The sequence below is a fragment of the Entelurus aequoreus genome, linkage group LG17 (genome assembly GCF_033978785.1).
Source record: "Entelurus aequoreus isolate RoL-2023_Sb linkage group LG17, RoL_Eaeq_v1.1, whole genome shotgun sequence".
In the NCBI taxonomy this organism is placed as follows: domain Eukaryota; kingdom Metazoa; phylum Chordata; class Actinopteri; order Syngnathiformes; family Syngnathidae; genus Entelurus; species Entelurus aequoreus.
This window is the reverse complement of record NC_084747.1, coordinates 20,119,614-20,142,728: the sequence shown is the minus strand read 5'-3', so window position 1 is coordinate 20,142,728 and position 23,115 is coordinate 20,119,614. Positions and strand designations below refer to the sequence as shown.

Here is a 23,115-nt window from a genome sequence, read left to right as displayed (position 1 = left end):
ATAAGACTTGTAGAAATGATTGGAAACTCAAGACAGCCATGACATTATGTTCTTTACAAGTGTATGTACACTTTTGATCGCGACTGTATGTGTGTGACAGGTGTGTAACGTGTGTAACATGTGTGTTACATATGTGCGTCACACATGTTACATATGTGTGTAACACGTGTGTGTAAAATCTGTGTTATGTGTGCAAACTGTGTTACCTTTGTGTGTAACGCGCGTAAAACTTGTTACATGTGTGTAACACGTGCGTAGCATGTGTGTAACGTGTGTGCATTGTTTGTATGGTCAGTGCACAAAGACGTGCGGCGTGGGCGTGAGGATGCGTGACGTCAAGTGTTACCAGGAGCGGGAGCTGGTCCGAGGGTGCGACCCGCTCACCAAGCCCGTGTCCAAACAGACGTGCAGCCTTCAGCCGTGTCCCACCGAGCCGCCGGGTGAGTCGGCGCGTGTGCCAGCGCGGTCTGAACGTGTCCCTGAACGTGTCCCTGAACGTGTCCGTGACTTGTGTCCAGACGAGAGCTGCCAGGACCGGCCCACCACCAACTGTCTGCTGGCGCTGAAGGTCAACCTGTGCAGCCACTGGTACTACAGCAAGGCCTGCTGCCACTCCTGCCGCGCCTTGAGACCGCCCCCATCCTAGTCCGGGACCACCCGGCACAGCCCCAAGGCACCGCCGGCGCATGGAAGCTGAACTGAAGCGGTACCGAGTCTTTCATCAGGTCGCCCGAGTGGAGCGTTTACATTGTCTGAGACGACGACCTTTCACACACTAAAGTACGAGCTCTGTCGTCGTGAGGACCCCCAGACCAACCAAAGTGCCTCCTGCTTGGGGGTGATGATGATGATGATGATTACGAAGAAGAAGAGCTCCTCTGCTGGAAATTCAAACATTATTTAATGACGACAGGAAGTGAAATGTGCACGGAAGCATATTTATTAGTCACAGCACATTTTGCGTGTATCGCGACCTCCCGATGTGTCCTCATCAGGGCGAAAGATTGGCAGACAGAGGAGACCATGATTCCTGACACTTGAAATGTACTCACTTTCATATAACGGATACCTCTTTGTACAAAACGCCGCCTTGGTAATAAAGATGAGGAAGTAGCCCAGTTCAGAAAGAGAGCCCTCTAGAGGTCATGTTTATTTCAACACAAATTTTTTCAGTTCATTTTTTTTCATTTTTATTTCAACGCGTTTTAAAAAGCGGATCTGATTTTCATAATTTTATACGCATGTTTTAAGGGTTCTTGGAGTGTGTCCATGTTGGTCTGATGAAATGAAAAAATAGTGAAATGACCTTGAAAAAAAAAAAGTCAAAACATTTTAAAAAATTACAGAGCCCCTAAAGGGACATGGCGGGGGAAAAAAATATATATTTTTTTATAACTTTATAAAAAGTTTGTTGTGCGCAAAAAAATGAAAAAAATAAAAAATGAAAATAAATACAAAATTATTTTAAAAAAAAATTTCCCCCCAAAAAAATTATAAATGTTTTTTTATTTTTTTTTTACAACTTTATAAAAAGTTTCTCCTGCGCACGAGATACATGTCTAAAAAAATAACTGAATAAATACAAAATTATAAAAATAAAAAAAAATCCCCCCCCAAAAAATGTGTATTGTAAAAAAAAAAAAAAATTATAACTGTTTTTTAATTTTTTTTTACAACTTTATAAAAAGTTTCTCGTGCGCACGAGATACATGTCCAAAAAAATAAATAAATAAATAAATAATTATTTAAAGAAAAAATTCCCCCCAAAAAATGTGTATTGTAAAAAAAAAAAAAAATTATAAATATTTTTTTTATTTTTTTTTACAACTTTATAAAAAGTTTCTCGTGCGCACGAGATACATGTCTAAAAAAAAAAAAAATTATATAAAAAAAAAATTCCCCCCCAAAAAATGTGTATTGTAAAAAAAAAAAAAATTATAAATGTTTTTTTAATTTTTTTTTACAACTTTATAAAAAGTTTCTCGTGCGCACGAGATACATGTCTAAAAAAATTAATAAATAAATAAAAAATTATTTTTAAAAAATTCCAAAAAAAAAAATTATAAATGTTTTTTTTTTTTTTTTTATAACTTTAGAAAAAGTTTCTCATGCACATGAGGAAGTTTCTTGTGTGCACGAGATAGTTTCTCATGCACATGTCTAAAAAAAAAAATAATAATAATTATAACAACATTTTTTTCCCACATGTCCCTTTAGGGGCTTCGTAAACAATTTTAATAAAAATAATTATTTTTTTTAACATGTAGGGATGGGTATCGTTCACATTTGAACCGATACGGCACAGATTCCCTGTACCCTGTACCAATTTTCAGTACTTCTAAATATGATTTGTTTTTGATAATAAATTATTATTTTTATTGCAACATTTAAAAAATGGCTGGTTGTGATAACTGTATCTTGTTTCAATATCACATCTCTCAGTATCATTTGCAGGTAAGTTGCAAGTCCAAGACATTAGATGGCACTAGTTCTGGTCATTGTATTCCTTGCTGTCCCATGTTGCCCCCTACAAAGTGTTAATACTACACACCAAATATTCAATTGTGACGCGCATCTTAGTTGTAGTTTTCGTCGACAAATTTGAAGATGTTGAAATGAAAAAGTTAGAATGCTAATGCTAATCGGTAGCACGTCAATGGCAAAGCCGATGTATTTGAGCATCGAGCTTTGTTACTTTAACTTACGCTTTGGGGTCAGTTTCTTTGTCGGCATTGTAAATTGCAACAATACCTAGAGCTCTCGGTGCTGCTAGAGTGATCGCCAAGTGCATGGCATTTTACGTAAATCGGTCCAAAAAAAGGTACCCATCCCCAGTGATGTGAGACATGAAGTAATCAGATTACATACAATACACATGTGAACATCTACTGGTATAGTATTTCAGATAGTACTGTTAGAGTACACATAATATAGTATATATAGTAGAAGAAAAGAACTTGATTGGCGGATGAATAAGCCGCACGCCAACGTAAGAGTTTTTCAAGTCGCTGGATGTCAAGCTAACATCCAACATGGCGTTGCATCTAAGAGCCCTCAGTGTTGTAGGTCACCGTGCTCCTGGAGCTACACGTCGGTGCTGACGCTGCGCGTGACCGCCTCCCTCATGGCGACCGAGCGGATGAGGTCCAGCTTCTGGTAGAAGCCCGCCACGTCCGAGGTCACGTCCAGGTCTTGGTGCACGCTACGGTAGCCTGCCCGCCGCCCGCCGTTGCACAGCCTCTCGGGGTGCTGCAGGTAAAGGGGCAGCGTGTAGCGGGCGCACGACGGGCAGAAGGCGTGCGGCCGGTGGCACCTGCGCAGCTGCGGCGAGTGGCTGACGGGCCCGTTGGCCTCGGTCAGGAAGGTGGGCGGGTACGTCTCCGACTCGTCGCTGTAACGCTCCGGGGTCGGCGGCGTCGGAGGAGCCGACAGAGCCAAGGGGTGGGAAGGCGACATGGTGGACAGCTCGGGTTCCTCCTCCTCCCCCTTCTCAGACTCCTCCCTCTTACAGCAGTAATACTGTGCAGGGGCGGGACAAGAAACAGTGGATGTTACACTGTAACTGTCTCGGTGTTACCATGTTACACTGTCATCCGCGGCAGTGACTGTGTTACATTGTAGCTTCCATTGTTACATTGTGTTGCAGTGTGCCTATCTGCCAGTGTGTTATGTTGTGTTACGTTGACAGGGACTGCGCGTTACATTGTGTTACAGTATGGCTGCCAGTATTAGATCGCATTACAGTGTGTCCATCTGCCTGTGTGTTACATTATTCTATGTTGGCAGTGATAGTGTGGTAAATTGGGTGACACTGTAGTACTACGGGATTATATTCTGTTACGTTGAAAGTGACAGCATGTTACATTGTGTTACACTGGAGTACTACAGTGTTACATTGTGTTTCAGTGTGACTGCCAGTGTTACATTCTATGTTGGCAGTGGCAGAGCGTTAAATTGTGTTACGCTGTAGTGCCGGAGTATTATATCCTGTTACGTTGACAGTGACAGAGTGTTATATTGTGTTACATTTTAGTACTGGAGTATTACATCCTGTTACGTTGATAGTGACAGAGTGTTAAATTGTGTTACACTGTAGTACTGGAGTATTACATCCTGTTACGTTGATAGTGACAGAGTGTTAAATTGTGTTACACTGTAGTGCTGGAGTATTATATCCTGTCACGTTGATAGTGACAGAGTGTTATATTGTGTTACATTTTAGTACTGGAGTATTACATCCTGTTACATTGATAGTGACAGAGTGTTAAATTGTGTTACACTGTAGTGCTGGAGTATTATATCCTGTCACGTTGATAGTGACAGAGCGTTAAATTGTGTTACACTGTAGTTCCGGAGTATTATATCCTGTTACGTTGACAGTGACAGAGTGTTAAATTGTGTTACACTGTAGTGCTGGAGTATTACATCCTGTTACGTTGATAGTGACAGAGTGTTAAATTGTGTTACACTGTAGTGCTGGAGTATTATATCCTGTCACGTTGATAGTGACAGAGCGTTAAATTGTGTTACACTGTAGTGCCGGAGTATTATATCCTGTTACGTTGACAGTGACAGAGTGTTAAATTGTGTTACACTGTAGTACTGGAGTATTACAGCCTGTTACATTGATAGTGACAGAGTGTTAAATTGTGTTACACTGTAGTGCTGGAGTATTATATCCTGTCACGTTGATAGTGACAGAGCGTTAAATTGTGTTACACTGTAGTGCCGGAGTATTATATCCTGTTACGTTGACAGTGACAGAGTGTTATATTGTGTTACATTTTAGTACTGGAGTATTACATCCTGTTACATTAATAGTGACAGAGTGTTAAATTGTGTTACACTGTAGTGCTGGAGTATTATATCCTGTCACGTTGATAGTGACAGAGTGTTATATTGTGTTACATTTTAGTACTGGAGTATTACATCCTGTTACATTGATAGTGACAGAGTGTTAAATTGTGTTACACTGTAGTGCTGGAGTATTATATCCTGTCACGTTGATAGTGACAGAGCGTTAAATTGTGTTACACTGTAGTGCCGGAGTATTATATCCTGTTACGTTGACAGTGACAGAGTGTTATATTGTGTTACATTTTAGTACTGGAGTATTACATCCTGTTACATTAATAGTGACAGAGCGTTAAATTGTGTTACACTGTAGTGCTGTAGTATTATATCCTTGTTACGTTGACAGTGACAGAGTGTTATATTGTGTTACATTTTAGTACTGGAGTATTATATCCTGTTACGTTGATAGTGACAGAGTGTTAAATTGTGTTACACTGTAGTGCTGGAGTATTATATCCTTGTTACGTTGACAGTGACAGCGTGTTACATTGTGTTACATGATAGTGACAGAGTGTTAAATTGTGTTACAATGTAGTGCTGGAGTATTATATCCTGTTACGTTGACAGTGACAGCATGTTACATTGTGTTACATGATAGTGACAGAGTGTTAAATTGTGTTACATTGTAGTGCTGGAGTATTATATCCTTGTTACGTTGACAGTGACAGCGTGTTACATTGTGTTACATGATAGTGACAGAGTGTTAAATTGTGTTACATTGTAGTGCTGGAGTATTATATCCTGTTACGTTGACAGTGACAGAGTGTTATATTGTGTTACATTTTAGTACTGGAGTATTACATCCTGTTACATTGATAGTGACAGAGTGTTAAATTGTGTTACACTGTAGTACTGGAGTATTACATCCTGTTACATTGATAGTGACAGAGTGTTAAATTGTGTTACACTGTAGTACTGGAGTATTACATCCTGTTACATTGATAGTGACAGAGTGTTAAATTGTGTTACACAGTAGTACTGGAGTATTACATCCTGTTACATTGATAGTGACAGAGTGTTAAATTGTGTTACACTGTAGTACTGGAGTATTACATCCTGTTACATTGATAGTGACAGAGTGTTACATTGTGTTACACAGTAGTACTGGAGTATTACATCCTGTTACATTGATAGTGACAGAGTGTTAAATTGTGTTACACTGTAGTGCTGGAGTATTATATCCTGTTACGTTGATAGTGACAGAGCGTTAAATTGTGTTACACTTTAGTGCCGGAGTATTATATCCTGTTACGTTGACAGTGACAGAGTATTATATTGTGTTACATTTTAGTACTGGAGTATTATATCCTGTTACGTTGATAGTGACAGAGCGTTAAATTGTGTTACACTGTAGTGCTGGAGTATTATATCCTGTCACGTTGATAGTGACAGAGCGTTAAATTGTGTTACACTGTAGTGCTGGAGTATTATATCCTTGTTACGTTGACAGTGACAGCGTGTTACATTGTGTTACATTATAGTACTAGAGTGTTACATTTTGTTACAGTGTACAGTAGCTGCCATTGTTACATTGTATTACAATGTGCCTATCTGCCAGTGAGTTACATTGTGTTGCGTCGACAGTGACAGTGTGTTACATCGTGCTACATTGTAGTACTAGAGAGTTACTTTGTGTTACAGTGTAGCTGCCAGCATGTTACAAGGTCTCACGACGCCATCCACAGCGATGGCTTTGTCTTACATACTGGTATACTTTAGCTGCCAGTGTAACCAGACCGTGTGTCCTGCATGTGGCTTGAACCTGAGCGTAAGAAAAGCTCTTGGCATCGAGCTAAAAACCCATGCTGTCAGATCGATGTCTAGTGCAAACTTTCGAGGCGTCAGGGGGTAGGGTTTACCAATGTACACTTGCACCGCCACACTGGCTACTCTCTGTTACGCCACCATGTTACATTTGTTTAAAAGTGTCAAGGTTAGGGGTGTCGACTATGACTTTCTTGTTACATTGTGTTGACGGTGACAATGTGTTACATTGTGTTACGTTGACAGTGACTGTGTGACATTAATGTTACATTGTAACACCGTCACAATAGGATGTTAAATTATGTTACAGTGTAGCTGCCAGTGTTAAATTGTATTCCAGTGTTCCTATCTGCCAGTGTGTTAAATTGTGTTACGTTGACAGCGACTGTGTGACATTAGTGTTACATTGTGTTACACTGTAGTACTATAGAGTTACATCCTGTTACAGTGTTGCTGCCAGTGTTATATTGTGGTGTATTCTCAATGCCAGTCTGTTACATTGTGTTACGTTGACAGTGACTGTGTGGGTTTAGTGTTAAATGGTGTTGCACTGTAGTACCACAGAGTTACATTTTGTTACAGTGTAGCTGCCAGTGTTACATCATATTACAGCGTGCCTATTTGCCAGCATGTTACGTTATGTTACAGCGACAGTGACTGTGTGTTACATTGTGTTATATTGTCAATGCCAGTAGGTTGCTTTGTGTTACATTGACAGCGACTGTGTGTTACATTGTGTTTCAATGTCAATGCCAGTTGGTTATATTCCGTTACGTTGACAGTGACTGTGTAACATAAGTGTTACATTGTGTTACACTGCAGTGCTATAGACTTAAATTATGTTACAGTGTAGCTGCCAGTGTTACATTGTATCAAAGTGTTTTATTGTGTTCCACTGACAGTGACTGTGTGTTATATTTTACATTGTCAATGCCAGTTGGTTACGTTGTGTTAGTGACTGTGTGTTACATTGTGTTTCATTGTCAAAACCATTTACTTACACTGAGTTATGTTGACAGTGACCGTTTGTTACATTGTGTTACAATGTGAATGCCATTTGGTTACACTGAGTAACATCTACGGTGACAGCACGCTACATTTGTGTTACAATGTCAATACGAGTCGTTTTCAATGTGTTAGATCGCACAGCATTGACGGTGTGTTACAGTTAACAGTGTGTTACATTGTGTTGTATTGTCAATGCCAGTAGGTTATTTTGTGTTACATTGACAGCGACTGTGTGTTACATTGTGTTTCAATGTCAATTTTCAGTTGGTTATATTCTGTTACGTTGACAGTGACGTGTAACATAAGTGTTACATTGTGTTACACTGTAGTACTATAGACTTAAATTATGTTACAGTGTAGCTGCCAGTGTTACATTGTATTACAGTGTGCCTATCTGCCTGTGTGCTTTATTGTGTTACACTGACAGTGACTGTGTGTTATATTTTACATTGTCAATGCCAGTTGGTTACATTGTGTTACGTTGACAGTTACAAAGTGTTACATTGTGTTTCAATGTCAATGCCAGTTGGTTACATTGTGTTTCATTGTCAAAACCATTTAGTTACACTGAGTTATGTTGACAGTGACCGTGTGTTACATTGTGTTACAATGTGAATGCCATTTGGTTACACTGAGTAACATCTACGGTGACAGCATATTGTGTTAGATCGCACAGCATTGACGGTGTGTTACAGTTAACAGTGTGTTACATTGTGTTATATTGTCAATGCCAGTAGGTTACTTTGTGTTACATTGACAGCGACTGTGTGTTACATTGTGTTTCAATGTCAATGCCAGTTGGTTATATTCTGTTACGTTGACAGTGACTGTGTAACATAAGTGTTACATTGTGTTACACTGTAATGCTATAGACTTAAATTATGTTACAGTGTAGCTGCCAGTGTTACATTGTATTACAGTGTACCTATCTGCCAGTGTGTTTTATTGTGTTACACTGACAGTGGCTGTGTGTTATATTTTACATTGTCAATGCCAGTTGGTTACATTGTGTTACATTGACCGTGACTGTGTGTTACATTGTGTTTCATTGTCAAAACCATTTGGTTATACTGTGTTATGTTGACAGTGACTGTGTATTACATTGTGTTACAATGTGAATGCCATTTGGTTACACTGTGTTATGTTGACAGTGACTGTGTGTTACATTGTGTTACAATGTGAATGCCATTTGGTTACACTGAGTAACATCTACGGTGACAGAATGCTACATTTGTGTTACAATGTCAATGCGAGTGGATTATATTGTGTTAGATCGCACAGCATTGACGGTGTGTTACAGTTAACAGTGTGTTACATTGTGTTACGGTCTGAGTCCCAGAGCGCTGCCAACATACCTGCAACCTACATAAGCACAGCACGGCGACGATGGTCAGTAAGATGACGGCGGCCAGAATTCCTCCTGCGATGACCACGGTCCCGGCTGACATTCGAAATTCTCTCCATCAACAGTCTGAGGTGAGGATGGTGTCGAGGAGGAAGAAAAGACAAACTGTATTTTTTTGGAGCTTTTTGAAGAAGGAATAGTTTTGGGAAGTGAACCTTCTCTTCAAAGGTTCATGTTTTATGCAAGGCTGCACTTCATTGTTAGCATTAGCATCCTTGCCTGCACACTTAACACTGAATATTACATTCAGTTCAACACGCAATGATACTTCGTCAGATATCACTGATATCAGAATAATACTTCAATACTCTTTCAGTGATATCACTTTTTTAACTGAATTTTAATAATATCATCAAATTAGTTCATTGATATCATTGATATCTTATCAAAATCTGAATACAATTTTATTAATATTCCAAGTATACCACTGATATCTTATCAAAATCGTATTAATATCTCAAACATATGTCATTCATATCACTAAAATCGTATAAAACATATCAAAAACATCTACAGTAGCTGATATCACTGATATATCTTATCAAATCAAACTAATATCTATATATAATACTTCAGTGATATCAATAATATCTTATCAAAATCTTACTAATATGTCAGTAATATTTCAGTAATGTCATGATATATTTTAAAAATCTGAAAAATATTTTACTTTAATATCCAACCAATTAATTTAATTAATCTAATTTAATATTGATGTCTCATTAATATTTCACCACTGATGTCTTATAAAAATCCTACTTGATATAGCAATACTAGTTCATTGATATCACTAATACCTGATCAAATCTTATTAGTACCTCAATAATATTTTAGATAGATATCTTACTAAAATCTGACTAATATGTCAAAATTATTTCGGTGATATCATGATATTTTGTGGATACATAAATCTTACTAATATTTTAGTGATATCATAAATTTTCTGTCGATACACAAATCTTACTAATATCTCATTAACATTTTAGTGATATTATTGATATCTTGTTGATATATAAATCTTACTCATATCTCAATAATATTTTAGTGATGTCATTGATATATTTTGATACATAAATCTTACCAATATCTCAACAATATTTTAGTGATATCATTGATATCATGTCAATACATAAAACGTACTAATATCTCGGTAATATTTTAGTGATATAACAGATATCTTATCAAAATCTGACTAATATGTCAAAAATATTTCAGTGATATGATATTTTGTCAATACATAAATCTTACTAATATTTTATCACTAATATATCACTAATATCCTGTCGGTACACAAATCCTACTAGTATCTCATTCATATTTTAGTAATATTATTGATATATTTTTGATATATAAATCTTACTCATATCTCAATAATATTTTAGTGATATTGATATCCTGTTGATACATAAATCTTACTAATATTTTGCGATATCATTAATATCCTGTCGATACACAAATCTTACTAATATCTCAATAATATTTTAGTGATATCAATTATATATTTTTTATACATTAATCATACTAATATCTCAATAATATTTTTGTGATATTATTAATATCCTGTCGATACACAAATCTTACTAATATCTCAATAATATTTTAGTGATATTGATATCTTGTCAATACATACATCTTACTAATATCTCAATAATATTTTAACGATAGCATTGATATTTTGCAGATACATAAATCTTACCAATATTTTAGTGATATCATTAACATCATGTCGATACATAAATCTTACTAATATATAAATAATATTTTTGTGACATCATTGATATCTTGTTGATACACAAATCGTACTCATATCTCATTAATATTTCAGTGATATCATTGATATCCTGTCGATACATAAATCTTACAAATATCTCATGAATATTTTAGTGATATCATTGATATCTTGTCCATACATATCAATCTTACTGATATATCAATTACCATTGATATTTTGCCAATACATAAATCTTACTAATATTTTAGTGATATCATTAACATCATGTCGATACATAAATCTTACTAATATCTAATGAATATTATAGGGATATCATTGATATCTTGTTGATACATAAATCGTATTAATATCTCATTAATATTTTTGTGATATAATTGATATCCTTTCGATACATAAATCTTACAAACATTTTAGTGATATAATTAACATCATGTCGATACATAAATCTTACTAATATCTAATTAATATTATAGGGATATCATTGATATCTTGTTGATACATAAATCGTATTAATATCTCATTAATATTTTAGTGATATCATTGATATCTTGTCCATACAAAAATCTTACTTATATCTCAATAATATTTTAGCGATACCTAAATCTTACTAATATTTTAGTAATATAATTAACATCATGTCGTTACATAAATCTTACTAATATCTCATTAATATTTTAGGGATATCATTGATATATTTTCGATACATAAATCTTACTAGTATCTCAATAATATTTTAATTATATAATTGATGTATTTTTGATACATAAATCTTACTCATAACTCAATCATATTTTAGTGACATCATTGATATCCTGTCGATACACAAATATTACTAATATCTCAATAATATTTGACTAATATCATTGATATATTTTTGATACAAAAATCTTAATAATATCTCAATAATATTTTTGTGATATCATTGATATCTTGTCGATACATACATCTTACTAATAGCTCATTAATATTTTAGTGATATCATTGATATCCTCTCGATACATAAATCTTACTAATATCTCAATAATATTTTAGCGATACCATTGCCGATACATAAACCTAATGAATAATTCAGTGATATTACAGTGATGGCTCACACATCTTCATCCATGGTCATGTTGTGATAAAAGTGCTGAAGCTTCCATGAAGTTCTAAAGTGTGTGTGGTTAAAGTGTAGTTCGTGGACGCTAAAGGAAGAACATGGCGACTTGTCCAAGACAAGTCCAGAAATGAGGCGTTCATCTTACCCTGCATCACAAGAGGGCTTGTCTCCTCCTGACGTGCTGCTTGGAGCTCAGAGGTTCTTTCTGTGGTTCCTGGTCCCCGTGGTGCGAGGATGTGCGCTCTTGAATCAAGCACAAAGAAGTCAGCAAACTCTGGGGGACATTTCCACGGCAAGTTGGAGGACACTTGGAGTCCACAGCGGCTCCTGAGGAGACTTCCAGGGAGTCCCGGTGAAGACGAGCTCCGCAAAGACGCAAGCTCTCCTGCTCAGGATGGATCCGGTCTGGTCCTGCCCGCTGAGGTGCGCTCATGTGCGAGGATGCGCTCGCATGCGTCACAGCGGGGAGAGGAGGCTCGTCCTCCTTCCTCATCTTCCTCATCTTCCTCATCTTCTTCCTCTCACCTGCAACCGCATTCATCACCAAAGTTGGCCCACTTCACAGTCACACTGCTTGAGTGAACACTCGATTAGGGACACAGTGGACACTTCATTAGGGACACAGTGGGCCTATGGTCACAGCAGACACCTGATAAGGCAAAGTGGACACGTGTAGACACAGTGGACACTTGATTAGGGACACAGAAGACATTTGATTAGGGACACGGTGGACACTTCATTAGGGACAGAGTGGGCCTATGGTCAGAGCGGACATCTGATAGGGCAAAGTGGACACGTGTAGACACTTGATTAGGGTCACAGAAGACATTTGATTAGGGACACAGTGGAAACTTGATTAGGGACACAGTGGACACTTGATTAGGTACACTGTGGCCACCTGACTCGGGACACAGTGGACATTTGATTAGGGACACAGTGGGCCTATGGTCACAGCAGACACCTGATAAGGCAAAGTGGACACGTGTAGACACAGTGGACACTTGATTAGAGACACAAAGGACATTTGATTAGGGATACAGTGGAAACTTAATTAGGGACACAGTGGACACCTGATTAGGTCCACAGTGGACACCTGAATAGGGACAGAGTGGAAACTTGATTAGGGACACAGTGGGTTTATGGTCACAGCAGACACATAATAAGGCAAAGTGGACGACTGTAGACACAATGGACACTTGATTAGGGACGCAGTGGGTTTATGGTCACAGCAGACACATGATAAGGCAAAGTGGACGAGTGTAGACACAATGGACACTTGATTAGGGACGCAGTGGGTTTATGGTCACAGCAGACACATGATAAGGCAAAGTGGACGAGTGTAGACACAATGGACACTTGAGTAAGGACACAGTGGACACCTGATTAGGGACACAGTGGAACCCTAATTAGGGACATAGTCGACACTTGATTAGGTACACAATGGACAACTGATTAGGTACACAATGGACACCTGATTAGGGACATAGTGAACACTTGATTAGGTACACAGTGGACACCTGATTAGGGACACACTGGAAACCTGATTAGGGACATAGTGGACACAGTTGATCAGTGGAACTATCTTGCAGTGTTTTGGGTCAGCCGTAGTCTTCAAACTGTTTGCAGTTTATTGTTGTTTAACATTTTTACAAACGTCGTTTCGACACGCAAAGCTACGAGAAGTGGACGGACTCTTTTGAACGTATTCACAGGGGAGTATGAAGCCGGACTCGGAGCAACGACCTCAGCCGCTTGTTACTCTGACTTTGTTGGATAAATGTGAAATAAAGGAGGCGGTACACAAGTAGAACGAAGGTAAATACCATCAAATATTAACTATTCACTTTATTACAGTTTGTAAAAGTAGTCAGTGACACTCCATTTGTGTAGTTATTAGCCTCAAGCCCAGTAAACAGAATGCTAATGCTAACAGTAAACAGAATGCTAATGCTAACAGTAAACAGAATGCTAATGCTAATGCTAACATTTCAGCTGTAGCATTTGCTACAGCTGAAATGGACCAAGAGGGATCGCTTGACCCTAATGAATTCATCATTCACTGGTTCTTTTGTGGGTTCATGCCTTGTTCTCGTCCCTGCAGCATAGAAAAAAAAGAAAAGAGCCGAGGAAGAGGAAGAAAATATTTCATAGAGTGAATAATTTAGAGGCGAAAGCGGGCAGAGATTTCAGTGTATTGTGCAGACCACCATGTGGAATATTGATGAGAAGGTTCTTCTCCCTTTCTCTGACACAACACTCACGGCGGAAAAGTGGAACCAACACAACAACATCGACTTCTTTTTCCCTCCACGGGTTCTAACCCAAACCACACTGGAAGTGATAGGTTGTAGAGCTGGACACGATCTAGCTTCACTGACTGCTCAGTTTGTTCTACAGTTCACCAGAACACATTTTGGGTTCTACAGCCGCAGGTTGGTGAGACGTTGAGATTGCGTTCTTGTTTTAACCTCATTTTGGTTCCCGCCATTGGATACGTTCTTGATTCCACAGCTGACTGTAGAGTTGATGAGACCGTTGTAGAGTTGGGTTTTAGAGTCTATCCAAAGTTCCTACTCTAATCAAATTATTTTATGAAGAGTTTGGTTCTAAAGTTCGTTTAAAGTTTCAATTCTTAACTAAAATGTAAGTTGTCGAGTTGGGTTCTAGAATTTACCCAAAGTTTCAACTGTAACCAAAAGGTATGTTCTAGAATTGAGTTCAAGAGTTCACCCAAAATTTCAACTCTTACCAAAATGTTGGTGGTACAGTTGGGTTTTAAGAGTTCCCCCGAAGTTTCAACTGTAACTCAAATGTAGGTTACAGAGATGGGTTGTAGAGTTTACCCAAAGTTTCAAACTCTAGCTAAAATGTAGGTTGCAGAGTTGGGTTCTAAAGTCTATCCAAAGTTTCAACTCTAATCAAAATATATAATGTAGAGTTGGGTTCTAGAGTGTATCCAAAGTTTTAACTCTTAACTAAAATGTAGGTTGTTGAGTTGGGTTCTAGAGTTTACATAAGATTTAAAATCTAACGAAAAATGTATGTTCTAGAATTGAGTTCAAGTGTTTACCCAAACTTTCAACTCTTACCAAAATGTTGGTGGTACGGTTGGGTTTTAAGAGTTTCCCCAAAGTTTCAAATCTAACTCAAATGTAGGTTACAGAGATGGGTTCTAGCGTTTACCTGAAGTTTCAACTCTAATCAAAATATATAATGTAGAGTTGGGTTCTAGACTTTTTCCAAAGTTTTAACTCTTAACTAAAATGTAGGTTGTCAAGTTGGGTTCTAGAGTTTACCCAAGGTTTCAATTATAACCAAAATGTATGTTCTAGAATTGAGTTCAGGTGTTTACCCACATTTTCAACTCTTACCAAAATGTTGGTGGTACAGTTGGGTTTTAAGAGTTTCCTGAAGTTTCAACTCTAACTGAAATGTAGGTTACAGAGAAGGGTTCGAGTGTGTATCCAAAGTTTTAACCATTAACTAAAATGTAGGTTGCAGAGTTGGGTTCTAAAGTCTATCCAAAGTTTCAACTCTAATCAAAATATATAATGTAGGGTTGGGTTCTAGAGTTTATCCAAAGTTTTAACTTTGAACTAAAATGTAGATTGTTGAGTTGGGTTCTAGAGTTTACCCAAAGTTTCAACTCTAACTAAAATGTAGGTTGCATAGTTGGGTTCTGAAGTATATCCAAAGTTTCAACTCTAATCAAAATATATAAAGTAGAGTTGGGTTCTAGAGTGTATCCAAAGTTTTAACCATTTACTAAAATGAAGGTTGCAGAGTTGGGTTCTAAAGTCTATCCAAAGTTTCAACTCTAATCAAAATATATATTGTAGAGTTGGGTTCTAGAGTTTATCCAAAGTTTTAACTCTTAACTAAAATGTAGATTGTTGAGTTGGGTTTTAGAGTTTACACAAGGTTTCAACTCTAACCAAAATGTATGTTCTAGAATTGAGTTCAGTAGTTTACCCACATTTTCAACTCTTACCAAAATATTGGTGGTACAGTTGGGTTTTAAGAGTTTCCCCGAAGTTTCAACTATAGCTCAAATGTAGGTTACAGAGATGGGTTCTAAAGTCTATCCAGTTTCAACTCTAATTAAATATATAATGTAGAGTTGGGTTCTAGAGTGTATCCAAAGTTTTAACTCTTAACTAAAATGTAAGTTGTAGAGTTGTGTTCAAGGTTTCAACTGTAACCAAAATGTCGGTTGTACGGTTGGGTTCTAGCCTTTTGACAAAGTTTCCTCCTTTAACCAACATTTTGGTTGTACAGTTGGGTTCTAGAGTTTTAACAAAGTCTCAACACTTACCAAAATGTAGGTTGTAGAGTTGTGTTCTAGAGTTTATCAGAGTTTCAACTTTAACCAAAATGTTGGTTGTAGAATTGGGTTCTAGAGTTTAAACAAACTGTCAACTCTAACTAAAATGTAGCCTGTAGCGTTGGATTCTAGAGTTTACCCAAAGTTTTAACTGAAACTCAAATGTAGGTAGTAGATTAGAGTTTTAGAGTTTACCCAATAGTTCAACATGAACCAAAATGTTGGTTGTCGAGTTGGGTTCCTGAGTTTTAACAAAGTTTCAACTCGAACTAAAATGTAAGTTGCAGAGTTGGGTGTTAGAGTTTTCCCTAAGTTTCAACTCGAACCAAAATGTTGGTTGTAGAATTGGGTTTGAGAGTTTAAAGAAAGTGTCAACTATAAAATGTAGGTTGTGGAGTTGGATTCTGGAGTTGACTCTAGGTTCAAACCTTGGAAAAAATGTAGGTTGTAGAGCAGACTGGCAACATCTTTATATATACAGCTATTGATTATCTGGGTTGTAACTTGCCAAAAAATGGGGGTTCTCCAGCTGGGGGCTGAGTTGCCCAAACTTAAGTTTGACGGTTGACCCCATTTGGGCTCTACAGCCAGTGGCCCCCTGGGTTCTAACTCTAACCAAAATGTAGGTTGTACAGGTTGGTTGTAGAGTTGACACATGGGTCTTAACGAGACCAAAAGGAATGGTGTAAAGACGGGTTTTAAAGGTGACCCTGCTTCAGTTCAAAGGTTGACCTCATGTCCATGGCACTGTGGGTTCTAAGGGTTCTAATCCCAGACTGAAGAGAACAGAACAAGCCAATGTGTTTGTTTACTTCTGTGTTCTACTACATGAAGGTGTCATGGTGGCTCAGAGAGACATTGTTAAACGAGGCGGAGGAACGTGTTGCGACAACGTTTGTTGTAGACGAGGATCTTTGTCGACTACAATTTGTTCCGCTCCGGTTGCGCCTCCTCCAGTGTCGGTATCTCCGACACGGTGACAAGCCCTCAGCGGTCGGAACGTGGACTCGGAGCAGGCAGACGGAATGTTCCATCGCATGTTTTACCACACAACTTGTGTGTTGTTTATTGAGGCGTGTACACTCAACACAACCTCAGAATCCAGTCTAAACCCAGGCTTCCACTGCTTTCTCATGTGTGTGTGTGTGTGTGTGTGTGTGTGTGTGTGTGTGTGTGTGTGTGTGTGTGTGTGTGTGTGTGTGTGTGTGTGTGTGTGTGTGTGTGTGTGTGTGTGTGTGTGTGTGTGTGTGTGTGTGCGTGTGTGTGTGTGTGGATCTTGATATTGCCAAATCTTCTTGCAGACATACTACAAGTAAGATGTACTACCTAATACAGGTAAGATGTGCTACCTAATACAAGTAAGACATATTACCTACTACAAGTAATACGTACTACCTAATAAAAGTAAGACGTACTACCTAATACAAGACGTACTACCTAAAACAAGTAAGACGTACTACCTACTACAAGTAAGACGTACTACCTAATACAAGTAAGATGTACTACCTAATACAAATAAGACATACTACCTACTACAAGTAAGACATACTACCTAATAAAAGTAAGACGTACTACCTAATACAAGTAATACGTACTACTTAATACAAGTAAGAGTTACTACCTAATACAAGTAAGACGTACTACCTAATACAATTAAGACATACTACTTAATACAAGTAAGAGGTACTACTTCATACAAGTAAGACGTACTACCTGATACAAGTAAGAGGTACCACTTAGTACAAGTAAGATGTACTACTTAATATAAGTAAGACGTACTACCTAATGCAAGTGAGACGTACTACCTACTACAATTAAGACGTACTACCTAATACAAGTAAGACGCACTACCTAATACAAGTAAGACATACTACTTAATACAAGTAAGACGTACTACTTAATGCAAGTAAGACGTACTACCTAATACAAGAACTTAATACAAGTAAGACGTACTACTTAATACAAGTAAGACGTACTACCTACTACAAGTAAGACGTACTACCTAATACAAGTAAGACGCACTACCAATACAAGTAAGACGTACTACCTAATAAAAGTAAAACATATTACTTAATACAAGTAAGATGTACTACTTAATACAAGTAAGACATACTATCTAATACAAGTAAGAAGTACTACTTAATACAAGTAAGACATACTACCTACTACAAGTAAGACGTACTACCTAATAAAAGTAAAACGGATTACTTAATACAAGTAAGACGTACTACTTAATACAAGTAAGACGTACTACCTAATACAAGTAAGAAGTACTACTTAATACAAGTAAGACATATTACCTACTACAAGTAAGACGTACTACCTAATACAAGTAAGACGTATTACCTACTACAAGTAAGACGTACTACTAACATGGAGTATACATGGAGTATACATGGAACTAAAGTAATATTTACTGTGGCAGACAATCCTTATTTTCCTGTTTTCTTGTTCTCGATTTCTTCTTGTTTTTATTCCTGTTCTTATACTTTGTATTTTTACTTTTCTTCTACTTGTTTTTCCTCTTGTTCTTTTTGTGTTCTTCTACTTGTTCTTCCTCCTGTTTGTGATCTTGTTCTACCTCTTGTTCTTCGTCTTGTTCTTCTTCTTGGTCTTATTCTGATAGTTCAGGTTTTGTTCTTGTTCTGGTTCTTGTTCTTCTTCTTGGTCTTACTCTGCCAGTTCTTCTTCATCTGCTTGTTCTTCTTATTGAGTTTCCTCTTGTTTTTCTTCTTCTACATCTTCTTTTTAGTATTTCTGTTCATATTCATCTTCTTCTTTTGGTTTTTCATCTTCTTCATCTTAACCATCTTCTTCTTCTTCTACTTCTTCTTATTATTATTATTATTCTGCTTCTTCTTTTTCTTCTTCTTCACCTTAACCATCTTGTTTTTCTTTTTATTCTTCATCTTAACCATCTTCTTCTTCTTCTGCTTCTTCTACTTCCTCAGCTTCTTCTACTTCTTCTTCTTTTTCTTCTTCTTCTTCTTCTTCTTCTTCTTCTTCTTCTTCTTCTTCTTCTTCTTCTTCTTCTTCTTCTTCTTCTTCTTCTTCTTCTTATTTCTCTTGTCCTTCCTCCTGTTCTTGTTTTTTTATTGTTTTTTTTCTTCTGCTTTTTGTTTTTCCTCTTGTTCTTGTTATTTTTACTTGTTCGTTGTTGTCTTCTTCTTCTTCTTCTTCTTCTTCTTCTTCTTCTTCTTCTTCTTCTTCTTCTTCTTCTTCTTCTTCTTCTTCTTCTTCTTCTTCTTCTTCTTCTTCTTCTTCTTCTTCTTCTTCTTTTAGTTCTTCCTTTTGTTCTTGTTCTTTGTCATGTTCTTCTACTTGTTCATACTCTGATAGTTCAGACTCCTGTTCTTGTTCTTTTTTGTTCTTCTTCTTGGTCTTACTCTGCTAGTTCTTCTTCATCTTCTTGTTCTTCTTATTGAGTTTCCTCTTGTTTTTCTTTTTCTACATCTTCTTCTTGGTATTCATGTTCATATTCATCTTTTGCTTTTTCTTCTTCTTTTTCTTCTTCTTCTTCTTCTTCTTCTTCTTCTTCTTCTTCTTCTTCTTCTTCTACATCTTTTTCTTGGTATTTATGTTCATCTTCATCTTCTTCTTTGGGTTTTTCTTTTTTTCTTCATCTTAACCATCTTCGTCTTCTTCTTCTTCATTTTCTTCTTCTTCTTTTTCATCTTCTTCTTCATCTTCTTCTTATTCTTATTCTTCATCTTCTTCATCATCATCATCTTCTTCTTCTTCTTCTTCTACTTCTTTTCTTCTTCTTCTTCTTCTTCTTCTACTTCTTTTCTTCTTCGTCTTCTTCTTCTTCTTCTTCTTCTTCTTCTTCTGCTTCTTCTTCTTCTTCTTGGTATTTATGCTCATCTTCATCTTCTTCTTTTGCTTTTTCTTCTTCTTCATCTTAACCATCTTGTTTTTCTTTTTTTCTTCATCTTAATCATCGTCTTCTTCTTCTTCTTTTACTACTTCATCTTCTTCTTCTTCTTCTTCTTCTTCTTCTTCCTTGTCTTTTTTTCTTATTTTTCTTCTGCTTCTTCTTCTTCTTCTGCTTCTTCTTCTTCTTCTTCTTCTTCCACTACTACTTCTGCTTCTTCTTCTTCTTTTCCGTCTACTTCTGCTTCTTATTCTTCTGCTTCTGCTTCTTTTTCTGCTGCTTCTTCTTCTTCTTCTTTGTCTTCTGCTTCTTTTTCTTCTTCTTTTTCTTCTTCTTCTTCTTCTTCTTCTTCTTCTTCTTTTTCTTCTTCTTCTACATCTTTTTCTTGGTATTTATATTCATCTTCATCTTCTTCTTTTTCTTTTTTTCTTCATCTTAACCATCTTCTTCTTCTTCTTCTTCTTCTACTACTTCTTTTCTTCTTCTTCTTCTTCTTCTTCTTCTTCTTCTTCTTCTTCTTCTTCTTCTGCTTCTTCTTCTTGGTATTTCTGCTCATCTTTATCTTCTTCTTTTGCTTTTTCTTCTTCTTCATCTTAACCATCTTGTTCTTCTTTTTTTCTTCATCTTAATCATCGTGTTCTTCTTCTTCTTCTACAACTTCTGCTTCTTCTTTTTCTTCTTCCACTACTACTTCTGCTGCTTCTTCTTCTTTTTCGTCTACTTCTGCTTCTTATTCTTCTGCTTCTGCTTCTTTTTCTGCTGCTTCTTCTTCTTCTTTGTCTTCTGCTTCTTTTTCTGCTTCTTTTTCTTCTTCTTCTTCTTCTTCTTCTTCTTCTTCTTCTTCTTCCTGTTATTTCTCTTGTTCTTGTTCTTGTTTTTTTGTGTACATCTTCTTCTAATGCTTTTTGTTTTTCCTCTTGTTCTTGTTGTTATTTTACTTGTTCGTCTTCTCTTTCTTTTTCTTTATTCAGTCTTTTAGTTCTTCCTTTTGTTCTTCTCCTTTGTCATGTTCCTCGACCGGTTCTTCCTCTTGTTCTTGTTATTCCTCTTGTTTTCCTGGATCTTCTTCTCCTTCTTCTGTCCCAGTTTAAAAGCGTATCGCCCCCTGCTGTGAAGGAGTGTGCAGCGTTGTCCAAAAAACAAAACCCTTTGTCATGTGTTGTGATATCGCAGATGATTTGGATGAGAGTTTGAAAGAACACTTCCTGGGGTGTGGCGTCTTGATGCCGACGCTCCGGCGTAGCGACGGAGAGCTTGTAGGCTGCGGAGAACAGGCTGGTGAATAATGAAAGATCTCCATTTGAAGGCTGGGCCCTCTCCAACGCTCTGACCCCACTTTTTCAAAAAGGCTTTTTCAAAGAATATTCCGGCTCGTCTCCAGTGGAGCGCATGAAGAGCATCCCCGCATGAGGAGGCTTTTAACAGCACCTGACGCTACTCCGACACGCTCTCTGGAACCTTCTCCTCACCAGGCGGAGGAGCTGGAGGTCGGGTGTTGACGACGACATCGAGGTCACACGTCAAAACGGGGACGAAAAGAAACGGGGTCAAAGTTGACGGGAGATGTGGAATGAGAGCGCCACTGAGTCATCTTGGCAGGAAGTTTAGCGGTGCCTTTGGTCCAAAGACGTCTTGTGTCATGCTAATTATATGCTAATGGCCTCATGAATATTCAGCGGCTTCTGTTAGCATATTGTTCAGGACATTAGCATGGCCGCAGACACAGTAACAAGCGTGGGGGAAGGGAAATTGAGAATAAATAACATACTTTTCACTTTGTCATTATGGGGTATTGTGTGCGGAATTTTGAGGACAAAAGGCTGTAACATAGCAAAATGTGGGAGAAGTGAAGACTTTCCGGATGCACTGGAAGTGGGATGTTTCCTGCTCGTGCTCCGAGGCCGTGCTGGCCGTGTTAGCGTCAGGTGAGCTGTGGTGGATCCTGCGGGAAGCCTGGGTGGCCGCGCCGCAGCGCTGGCGTGAGCTGCCAGGTGACGTGAAGCTCACCGTGCAGAAGCTCCTGCATTTTTCATGGGCGGCGGCGGGCCTCGCTCCTCGGATACGACAGGCGGCTGCGCCCGTGCGCTCGCCTGGCAGGGAATGTCGGAATATAAAGAGGGTGAGTCACCGCCTCCATGGTGCAGGTCAAGTGCTGCTCTGCGAGCCACAAAATGTTCACCACCTCATAGAGGAAACAGAAACTTCCCACTAGTGACGAGATGATCATCAGCACCTGGTGTGGTCGTCGATATTACTTTGACCCTCACACGCAACTAAACACTGCTTGTATCGCACATGATGTCACACGCAACTAAACACTGCTTGTATCGCACATGATGTCACACACAAGTAAACACCCTGCAGGACTGCTTGTATCGCACATGATAACACACGCAAGTTAACACTCTGCAGGACTGCTTGTATCGCACATGATATCACACGCAAGTGAACACGCTGCAGGACTGCTTGTATCGCACATGATATCACACGCAAGTGAGCACGCTGCAGGACTGCTTGTATTGTACATGATATCACACACAAGTTGCACAACTGCTTGTATCGCACATGATAGCACACACAAGTAAACACGCTGCACGGCTGCTTGTATCGCGTATGATATCACACACAAGTAAACACGCAGCAGGACTGCTTGTATCGCACATGACATCCCACGCAAGTAAACACGCTGCAGGACTGCTTGTATCGCACATGATATCAGACAAGAAAACACGCCGCAGGACTGCTTGTATCGCACATGACATCACACGCAAGTAAACAACCTGCAAGACTGCTTGTATCGTACATGATAACACACGTAAGTTAACATGTTGCACGACTGCTTCTATCCCACATGATATCACACACACAAGAAAACACGTTGCAGGAATGCTTGTATCGCACATGATATCACACGCAACTAAACACGCAGCAGGACTGCTTGTATCGCACTTGATTACACACGCAAGTAAACACGCTGCAGGACAGCTTGTATCACATATGATATCACACAAGAAAACACGCCGCAGGACTGCTTGTATCGCACATGATATAACAC

The 23,115-nt window shown here is 38.1% G+C and overlaps 2 protein-coding genes across 4 annotated transcripts in view; one reads left to right on the top strand and one right to left on the bottom strand.

Moving 5' to 3' along the window:
- The window catches only part of adamtsl2 (ADAMTS-like 2), a 64,678-nt gene extending 63,342 nt beyond the window's left edge, over nucleotides 1-1,336 (top strand). For both annotated transcript variants that reach the window (XM_062025177.1, XM_062025178.1), the window contains 2 exons: nucleotides 296-440; nucleotides 519-1,336. In XM_062025177.1, the coding sequence (XP_061881161.1) occupies nucleotides 296-440; nucleotides 519-646 (273 nt within the window). In that variant the 3' untranslated portion in view covers nucleotides 647-1,336. The remainder of the gene's footprint in view (nucleotides 1-295; nucleotides 441-518) is intronic.
- A 1,748-nt stretch (nucleotides 1,337-3,084) lies between these two features.
- On the bottom strand, nucleotides 3,085-12,247 carry LOC133631913 (protein FAM163B). 2 transcript variants are annotated; one of them, XM_062024101.1, is made up of 3 exons: nucleotides 12,008-12,247; nucleotides 8,982-9,097; nucleotides 3,085-3,519 (listed from the first exon to the last, which is right to left on the bottom strand). In XM_062024101.1, the coding sequence occupies exons 2-3, from the start codon at nucleotides 9,072-9,074 to the stop codon at nucleotides 3,085-3,087; spliced, it is 528 nt and encodes a 175-aa protein (XP_061880085.1). In that variant the 5' UTR covers nucleotides 9,075-9,097; nucleotides 12,008-12,247. The 2 variants fall into 2 exon arrangements, with proteins under 2 accessions (XP_061880085.1, XP_061880086.1); XM_062024102.1 differs by lacking the exon at nucleotides 12,008-12,247 and having other exon boundaries at nucleotides 8,982-9,137.
- Between the last annotated feature and the right edge of the window lie 10,868 nt (nucleotides 12,248-23,115).

What these genes read in the sequence shown, in the direction of transcription:
- LOC133631913 (XM_062024101.1), bottom strand. Translation starts at nt 9,074, where the DNA reads ATGTCAGCCGGGACCGTGGTCATCGCAGGAGGAATTCTGGCCGCCGTC. An exon ending in TGTGCTTATGTAGGTTGCAG is followed by an intron (nt 3,520 to 8,981) that starts GTATGTTGGCAG and finishes GCCCCTGCACAG; the next exon opens with TATTACTGCTGTAAGAGGGA.